Genomic DNA, 10,279 nt, shown 5'->3' with positions numbered 1-10,279 from the left:
GATTCTATCAGTACTAACTGCTCTCAAACTTTTGAAATAAATTTTTTTAGCTTGTGCATAAATACTTTTGAATACTCCTTCAAGGTCATTTGAGTGGTCAAGGTAGGAGGGTGGTACAGAAAAGTTTTCAATTATTTGTATTGGGATTTCAATTAGCTCATCAAAGGTTTCATCATAAAAAATGATTTCTAGTGGTGAGTTTGTTGAAAGGGTTAACTGGGGAGTAGGTAGTTCAGAGTAAACAAGTATTAATCCGGCATGTGGAGGCAGGGACACAAATATTTGAATCTTTGGTGATTGAGGGACATTGTTATTTGTGGTTGTGGGTTTTGGGGTTGTGAATTATCTTGAGAGATGGGTGAGGCAATCTGAATGGTTTAAGGTGAAGGTGTGTTTCTCCACTAGCAGATTCTGTAACTTGCACAGGTTCTTTCCTCTGGGAAGTAACTTCTTCCTTAGTCATCAGCCCTGCATCTATTATTTTCTCTGCAAATTCCTTAAGAGACTCAATCTTATCTACAACATCTTCCAATTTGTTCTTAACTAAAGAATTTGTTGCTGCAGATTTGGCTAATTAAGGAAGTATGGAAGACAGAGGTATGTTATCATCAGGGTCCGTCTCAGGGTATGATACATTGTTATCATCACGGTTACATTTTTATTACTATTTGTTTTTTCAATTATTTTTTCTCTATGCCAAAGCAAATTAGATATGGAAAAAACCTTAACACTCATGCATTGATTTTTCTTTAACTCACCTCTCATTTCTCACGAAATAAAAACTAAACCACCCCCGTTCTCTCAATTTAGTCTACTGATTCAAAGTGAAAGTTAATGTTCTTAAAGTTGTTTAATTTTAGCAAAAGGAAAAAAAGACAAATCTCCCCCATTCATGCTGAACATATCCTTTTGTAAATCTTCTTGTAAAGAAACAAAAATGTTAAATTGATGGTCGGATTATGCAAGTGTACCAAATCATTTACCAAGTGATAAATTGATAAATAAAGTAGAGTATTGTATCCACAGAGATTGTTGTTTCGTCCAAACAATTTGCTTTACTTATTTTTTAACAAAATATTAAATAAAAGAGTTTAGGGTTAAGAGATTGCAATTTTTATCTGTTTGCAACAGAGCAAGTTACATGTTTTGGTTGCAGAAATGTTAGCAGTTGTTAGCATTCCTTGAATCCCCTATATTCATTTGTTGGATTTACGTAACGGTCAAGTCTTAATCAAGATAATTCACGTAAGGGCTATTCAAGTGATGAGTTCGTGAGACGTGATAACCTAATCAATTTATTAAGCTGCACATGCTGATCGCAAGGTGATCATTAAGAAGAAGAAGAAGAGGAAGAGGAAGAAGAAGAGGAAGAGGAAGAGGGAAGAGGAAGAAGAAGAAGAAGAAGAAGAAGAAGAAGAAGAAGAAGAAGAAGAAGAAGAAGAAGAAGAAGAAGAAGAAGAAGAAGAAGAAGAAGAAGAAGAAGAAGAAGAAGAAGAAGAAGAGGAAGAAGAAGACGAAGAAGACGAAGAGGAAGAAGAAGAAGAAGACGAAGAGGAAGACGAAGAAGAAGAGGAAGACGAAGAAGAAGAAGAAGAAGAAGAAGAAGAAGAAGAAGAAGAAGAAGAAGAAGAAGAAGAAGAAGAAGAAGAAGAAGAAGAAGAAGAAGAAGAAGAAGAAGAAGAAGAAGAAGAAGAAGAAGAAGAAGACGAAAAGGAAGACGAAGAAGAAGAGGAAGACGAAGAAGAAGAGGAAGAAGAAGAAGAGGAAGAAGAAGAGGAAGACGAAGAGGAAGACGAAGAAGAAGAGGAAGACGAAGAAGAAGAGGAAGAAGAAGAAGAGGAAGAAGAAGAAGAGGAAGACGAAGAGGAAGACGAAGAAGAAGAAGACGACGAAGAAGAAGAGGAAGAAGAAGAAGAAGAAGAAGAAGAAGAAGAAGAAGAAGAAGAAGAAGAAGAAGAAGAAGAAGAAGAAGAAGAAGAAGAAGAAGAAGAAGAAGAAGAAGAAGAAGAAGAAGAAGAAGAAGAAGAGGAAGAAGAAGAAGAGGAAGAAGAAGACGAAGAAGACGAAGAGGAAGAAGAAGAAGAAGACGAAGAGGAAGACGAAGAAGAAGAGGAAGACGAAGAGGAAGAAGAAGAGGAAGAAGAAGAAGAAGAAGAAGAAGAAGAAGAAGAAGAAGAAGAAGAAGAAGAAGAAGAAGAAGAAGAAGAAGAAGAAGAAGAAGAAGAAGAAGAAGAAGAAGAGGTGTAAGTAACTTAATGTTAAGTGACTTCTGAACACTTAAGAAATTCTAAGATTAAAAGTTTGTAAGAATTTTTCTAAGTGTTTGTGCGCTAGATAATTTGGTAGAGTATTGACACTAGTAAAATGATAGAATTCTTGTTATGTTTTTTGAACTGTTGAAGTCCATATAAAGGTGAGAGTAAAAGAGTCGATGTTGAAGATTTGTCCATTTATCAAATTCGTCTTTGAAAAGCTTGATCAGAGTCGTTGTAAATTTGCCTCAAATGGATAATGTCGTTGAATAGTCATTTCAAAATTCTTTGCTTCTAATATAATCATTTGTTACTTCCTCATTCTTGAGTTTTTTTGTTTGTTTCTACATGTGGTCATAAGAAGACGAATTGTATTATTCAGAGTTAGATAGCTACATTTCTTCAGAAGACGACAAACCAAATCAGAGTCTTCAGGCTGCTGCGGTCATCTTCAGATGCTATATCCTTCATAGTCTGATTCCATAAGTAGCTTCCAAGCAAAATGCTTTTTCTGATCAGTGCTTTGACATTGACGTTGACCTTTCTTCAAATCTTGCCTGAAGTCAAACCAACTTCTATTTTGTATCAAATGTTTTCCTTTGTGTTTTCAAAACCAAAACTAGACTATAAGAGTTAGAATTTAATTATATGGTCCTGCATACTTGACACACATTAACATATACAATTGTTCTTTCTAACATTGTTGTCATCAAAGCTTCAAAGATATTGTTCAAAACTCATTTTGGTTCAACACAATATCACAGATTGATATAATTTAAACACATCTCGAATATAAAATGATCATAATCATAAACATGAATATAAACTTACCATTAAAGAAAAAATGAAGAAAAAAAAAACTTCGGAAGAATTCAAATATTTTGTTTTTATTTTTTTCTGAAATAAATTTTTATTTTTTTATTTTTATGGATTAAAATCATCTTTTTTAGAATTTTATGGGGGAAAATCTTATTTTAATCAATTTATTCGTAAATACCAAACCCCTACTACCTGCTATGAGAGCGAGTAACATGGATGGTGGTCACGCGCCAAACATAATTCTTTTGAGGAATAATGTTGTCCATTCTATCCGCTCCTACAAAATCTACTAAATGCAATCTAATCTAGCATGAGTATCTACCATAAAAATAGGGTTTCACGTGTGTTTGTCAACCTTGTTAACCTTTGTCGGTCAAAGACCCATATTTGTTCCACAATTATCCTCCTTTTTACAATAGTTGTCTTTTTTCCCAAAGATTTTTCACAAATAATTTGTCAATATGAGTATCTTCCTTCCGATCAAAGTTAGTATGTTCACGGGTCACTTTACAATTAGGGGTGTGCAAAAAATGTGGTTAACTGAATTGTATCCATAAACTGAACCAAACTGGACCAAAAAAAACTGCACCATTTAAATGGTTTATGAACTGAACTATAAATTCAAAAACAATTCAGTTCAAGTTTAAAACCGGTTCGGAACCAGTTTAATATATTTGAACCATATTTCTTTTAGTACACTTTCTTTTCTTCAAATTTTTATATTAATTTTTAATTAAATAATTTAATATATAAAAATAATTTAAAATTTTATTAGGACCTTTTTTTCAAAAACTGCTTATTCAAAACAACTTATTTATGCAAAACAGCTTATTAGGATCTCTTTTTATAAAAAAACCGCTTATTCGAAACAACTTATTTATGAAAAACAACTTATTAGGATCTCTTTTTCAAAAACAACTTATTCAAAACAACTTATTTACGCAAAATAGCTTATTAGGATCACTTTTTTCAAAATAACTTATTCAAAACAGCTTATTTATGCAAAACAGCTTATTACGATCTCCTTTTTCAAAATAACTTATTCAAAACAGCTTATTTACACAAAACAACTTATTACGATATCTTTTTTCAAAAAAACTTATTCAAAACAGCTTATTTACGTAAAACGGCTTATTAGGATCACTTTTTACAAAATAACTTATTCAAAACAACTTATTTATGCAAAACAGCTTATTAGCATCTCTTTTTTCAAAATAACTTATTCAAAACGGCTTATTTATGCAAAACAGCTTATCAAGATCTCTTTTTTCAAAATAACTTATTCAAAAAGGCTTATTTACGTAAAACAGCTTAGTAGGATCTCCTTTGTCAAAACAAATATTTCAAAACAACTTATTTATGCAAAACAGCTTATTGAGATCTCTTTTTTCATAAATAAGTTGTTTTGAATAAGTTATTTTGAATAAGTTATTTTGAAAAAAGAGATACTAATAAGCTGTTTTGCATAAATAAGTTGTTTTGAATAAGTTATTTTGAAAAAAGAGATACTAATAAGCTGTTTTGCATAAATAAGTTGTTTTGAATAAGTTATTTTGAAAAAGGAGATCCTAATAAGCTATTTTACGTAAATAAGTTGTTTTGAAAAAGGAGATCCTAATAAACAATGACTAAAATCCGGTTTGAAAACCAGTTCAAGAATAATCTGGTTCAAAAACTGGTTTAAAACTGTAAACCGGTTCGAAACTGGTTCGAAATAAATAAACCGGTTCAAAACTGTAAACCGGTTCTGAACCGGTTTTAAACCGAACTGGAACTGGTTTGAAAAATAAACCAGTTTTTTTTAAAGTGGTTTTAAAAACTGAATTGTATCCATTAATGTGGTTCAGTTTCAATGCAGTTTAGAACCATGAACACCCCTATTTACAATTAGTTTGAGACATAGAAAAATGTTAACTTGTCAAATTGACGAGAGTCGATGTTTTCTAAAGACACAAGTTAGTAAAGTGACAATTATTTTGAGACATAGAAAAATGTTAAAGAGACAATTATTTTGATTCAGAGGAAGTATAATTTTATATGCATGAGACATATCAGACACTAAATATGAGTATCGCTTCCAATCAAAGTTCAAACATTAATTTGTTAGGTTGTGAAATTCTAACTCATTCCTTTAGACACAACCTTGCGCAAGAACCGTTTTAAACAAAAATTTGGGTTTATTAATGATACAAGTTGGAAAAAATATTTGATTTAGACCTTGTTTACCAATTGTTAAATTTTGAAATAACAAAATAATATTGAATTGTAACACAAATATAAAACACTAACTTTTACGTATTTTAATTGCACACAACATGTCTTAATATATTTCTCACAACTAACATTATACTAAAATATATTTAAAGCGAAAAAAAATTAAGGTCCTAATATGAGGCCCAATATTTTTTTTAGGCTAGAACTCTTATTTTAGTGGCAGCTCCCTTAAATCGACTGCAATGTATACATAGATAAAGAGAATGATGTGATATGAGATGTACACATATCAAATCATTGTTGTATCCAAATCATATAATTTATGTACGCATATATTTTTCTTCATGATTAACATTTATTTCTTTTTTGGAAAATGCTAACAAGTGTCCTAAGGGCATTGTTTAAGCATCTAAAAGTAGCAACTTTTGTATTGAAAATTGTACGGTTATGACTTTAACATGTGTTGGACTTGTATTTTCAAGACATGGTTTCTTTTTGTGGGTTCCTTAAACAATGTCCTTAGGGCACTTGTTAGCAAGACCCTACTTTTTTTGTCAAGATTAATATTTATTTCTATGTTTTATTTTTAAAATATAAGTAAAATATTGATTTCACTGAAAAAACAGTAAAATACTCCTATTGATTTGTTTCTGTTTAGCGGTTTCATCTTTTATCTAATTTAGATATAAGCTAAAAAATTACGTTGCAACAATCAAGACTAATAGTTAAAAAAAACTGAAGACATAGTTCTTCAAAAAAAACTGAAGACAAAGAAACAAAACAATAATATTTTTAAAAATGCAATTAAAATTAATTATGAATACTTTAAAAATGATAACATTAAATAAAATAAAAGTAATATTGCCATTTGGTTGTATTTTATACTCTCTCAGTTTCAAAATGAGTGTCGCTTTAGCAAAAAAAAATTGTTTCAAAATGAATGTCACTTTCGGTTTTCAATGCAATAATAACTTTTTCTTTTCAATTGTACCTTTCAATTAATATTATGTTACACTACTTCCAAAATATTATTTTTTCTTTAATGAAAAACAAACCAATAGTTGATTAGGATAATTTGGTAAAATTGCTATGACATTTGACTACTTTATTTCATTCCTTAATCTGTGTGCAATTGGCTAAAACGACACTTATTTTAAAACGGATGGAGTAAGATCAAAGAAATCATTTTTTAATACTCAAAATTAGATATAAGAGTATATAAATGGTTAGGATATGAAAGTATGAAACAGAAAAAGTAGATTTGATTTAGTTTAATTTTTACAGATATTATATTTTAATCATTCTCATACTGGTGCCATAGTTATACAAGTATTTCCCATACTACATTGAAAGTCTCGAGAGCAAATAACAAAAGAAAATAGCCACCACACATTTTTTAAAATATTATTTTAATTAAAGAAAGTGACCATTTTGGTCTTGCTATGATCACGTTGGACACTCTCATTTCTATGATTATAAAGACTCTTCTCTTTCAACCTTTTCATCTTCATTTATTAGTCCAAAGCTAGAATTCCCTTTCCCCACTGACATTCTTCATTCCTTTTCTCTCTCTATATTCCTCTCCACTTTGTGTGTTTCTTCTTCCCTATGCAGAAGTAGAGAAAAGAGATCATGGAGCTAGGTTTAAGCTTAGGAGACTCTTCAAAGCCTCTAATTGGATTAATGGAAAAGCATCCTCATCAAGCTTCCAAAGAACTTGGCTTAGGCTTCAACACCACTTTATCAATTGGTCCAATTATTAGTACTACACAAAGAGATCAACTTCAACAACAACAACAAGAAGAAGAAAAGACTCAAAGGGACATCAACAACAACAGTAATAGAACTGAAAATCCTAATCCTGTATTGCATCAACTTGATCTTCTTCCTCAACTCTCATTCCCATGGAATCCTCCTTCTCAAAACGGTAACAACCCACTTCCTAAAAAGTTACCAATATTTTATCTTTTACTCTTGTTTTTTCTCTTATAAAATTTAACTAGTTATAGTGATGATGAAACCAGTGTTTTTAAAATAGGATTAAAAATAGAATCAGTACTTATTATTGTTTTTGCAATATTAGGTAATTTATTATCAACCGAGTTTGGAGGTTCTTCGAGGGGATTGGATGTGAACGTGGTTCCACCGGCGACGGTGGTTGTTATGGCGAACGATGAGATGGCGCTTTCGTCGTCCCCGAATAGTGCAGCATCTTCTTTTCAGATGGATCTATGCATGTACAGTCGAGGAGGAAGTGGTGGTAGGAGTTTGAGTGGTTCAGGAGGGAACAAGAGAGAGTTTTCTGATGGTGAAGGGTATGATCAAAGGAATTCTTCAAGAGTTAGTGATGAAGATGATAACTGTGGTGTTGGTAATGGTAACACAAGGAAGAAACTTAGGCTCTCTAAGGATCAATCTGCTTTTCTTGAAGAAAGCTTCAAAGAACATCACACTCTTAACCCTGTATGTGTTTTTTTTCTCTCTCATGTGAAGTATAAATTAGTTTATATTGTCCTCTTGAGCATAACTCAGTTTATGGACGATGCATAAAAATATGCAAAGTCGGGGTTCAAACCCGACCACAAAAAAAAATCTATAAAAAATACTTCCAGATTCATACCACACATACTAACATGTCGATATTATGTCGATATCAATAATAAATCTATATATGTAATGTTCCTTTCAAAAGAAAATATTCTATGTAATGTTATTGGTGTCATAAGAAACACCAAATATATCTCTAATATATAGTATTGGTGTTACAAATGTTTAAATGAATGTTTCTACTTTAGATTGAATTGAAAAAAAAATGAATGTTTAAATTTTAACACAATTTTTTTTATTATACATTTTTTTGTACTAATTTTGTAATAAGATGAAAATTTTATGACAATTCTTCCTTGGACCCATTTATTTGTTTTTGATTTTTTTTTAATACTAATGGTTGGACACAATTGTGGTGTAGAAACAAAAACTGGCTCTTGCAAAACAACTCAATCTTCGCCCTCGCCAAGTAGAAGTCTGGTTCCAAAATAGAAGAGCAAGGTACAGATACACTTTGCTAATTTTGATAAATCATACTTAGATTAAAAAAATTATAGTCAAATGCAGTGGATACAACTTTATTTTTTAAACTTTGGATATGAAAATATATAATTTAATCATATAAATTTATGTTCTGATGCAGGACTAAGTTGAAACAAACAGAAGTAGATTGTGAATACTTAAAGAGATGCTGTGAAACACTAACAGAAGAGAATAGAAGGCTACACAAGGAACTTCAAGAATTAAGAGCTTTAAAAACTTCAAATCCATTCAACATGCAATTACCAGCAACTACTTTAACTATGTGCCCTTCTTGTGAACGTGTTGCAACAAATTCTTCAGCCACTTCTTCTGTCACTAATACAAGTGCCACAATCAATGGTAATAACAATAACAAAATTAACCAGTGATGATTCCACCTCAAAAACCAGCATTGGAATTGATTATATAGTGAGTTATTGGAAATTGATTTAATTTTGTATATAGGGAATTTTATGAGAGGCTGATCATAGTGTTTTTTTTTTTTTTGTTTTTGCTTTTTGCTCCCTATGTTCCATTGGGAGTTGGTATAGAATTTCTGATAATTGTATTTTTTTTTTTCTAGTTTAAATTTCTTTGGATATTATTCCTTTAATTTCTTTGGATTGATGGTGAAATTAGAAAGGAGAAGGAAATATTAGACTTGTGAAGATATATATTCAAAAGAAGACAACTGAAATGATAGTACTATTTTTTTGTGATAATCTCTCCACCCTTAATTTCTCATTTTTTAAATTATTTTTTTTATAATTGGATCACGACGACAAACACGTTCTAAAGATCACGGAGAACGTACGTACAATCTACTTCAATAAATATTTATGATGAAAATTTATATATATAGTACTCCCTCCGTCTTAATGTAACCCACCTTTGCATTTTTTACATTTCTTAAGAAAAGTTGTCAGTGTAATTAATGTGTCTGTTTTGTGTATTAATATTACCAAATTGTTCTTTGTTTGTATGTGTATTAAATTTGACTATTCATATTTGAAGACAAGTTAGTAGTATTAATTAGGGGTATGTTTATAAAAAAAGTAATAAATGCATCTAGTAATTTGAAAAGGGGGTTACATTTAGGGACAAAAATAAAATCAAATGGGTTGTTACATTAAGGGACGCTCCGTCCCGGAATATCTGACCCATTTTCTAAAAAAAAGTGTCCCAAAATAGCTGAGTCATTTCAATTTTCAATACAACTTTGATAATTCTCAATACAATATAACTCTAATTAATACTACTTTCATCATTCCTAATACAATATATTCCATTTTTCCCTTTATTTATACATTTTTCTTAATCTGTGTAAAAAACCGAACTGAGTCAGATAAAACAGGACTGAGGGAGTAACATGCAATACTAATCAAAGTCAGAATTTTGGAGTTCTTCTTTTTGACAAACACCACCAAGTCTTGTGATCATGTAACATCAAAAAATCTGTGAGATAGCATGTGGACATAACAACAGACAATTGCACCAATTATAGAAGGCTTCCCTTCCCTACAAATAATCTGGACTGGCGTATATCAAACTCAATTGTTATTTTTTAACTTAATTATTTTTCAGATAAATATAAGGTAATTTATTTTTGAAATTAAATTTATCTATTAACTATGATAATTTAATGTTTAACATTAATGAAAATGAAAAACAATTAAAAAAATTGGCAAAAGAAATACAAATTGATTCTCCTAAGATAAGAAAATAAAAATTTGGCAAAAAACTTATATAAATATTGTATTAGAAATTGATGAAAATTGCCATATAATAAATCATACAAAATATTTTATTATATGTTAGATAAAAAGTGTTGATAACAATTAACACATCCTTTTTTTTATGTTAATAACCAAGTAATAACCAAGATTGTAGTGCATTTTTTGTTTATGACAATGACTTGAGGGAGA

At 30.4% G+C, this 10,279-nt stretch overlaps 1 protein-coding gene across 2 annotated transcripts; it reads left to right on the top strand.

The window, feature by feature from the left end:
• Positions 1-6,794: 6,794 nt before the first annotated feature.
• LOC146948662 (homeobox-leucine zipper protein HAT14-like) lies at positions 6,795-9,076 on the top strand. 2 transcript variants are annotated; one of them, XM_085744875.1, is made up of 5 exons: positions 6,795-7,212; positions 7,369-7,422; positions 7,459-7,748; positions 8,254-8,333; positions 8,476-9,076. In XM_085744875.1, exons 1-5 carry the CDS (start codon positions 6,918-6,920, stop codon positions 8,741-8,743), a joined length of 987 nt encoding a protein of 328 aa, XP_085601001.1. In that variant the 5' UTR covers positions 6,795-6,917; the 3' UTR covers positions 8,744-9,076. The 2 variants fall into 2 exon arrangements, with proteins under 2 accessions (XP_085601001.1, XP_085601000.1); XM_085744874.1 differs by having other exon boundaries at positions 7,369-7,748.
• The last annotated feature ends 1,203 nt before the right edge of the window (positions 9,077-10,279 follow it).

This window comes from Medicago sativa, chromosome 2 (assembly GCF_051527215.1).
Source record: "Medicago sativa cultivar Bolivia chromosome 2, Bolivia_mono, whole genome shotgun sequence".
In the NCBI taxonomy this organism is placed as follows: domain Eukaryota; kingdom Viridiplantae; phylum Streptophyta; class Magnoliopsida; order Fabales; family Fabaceae; genus Medicago; species Medicago sativa.
Note: the sequence above shows the minus strand (reverse complement) of the source record. Positions and strands in the feature narration are given on the sequence as shown.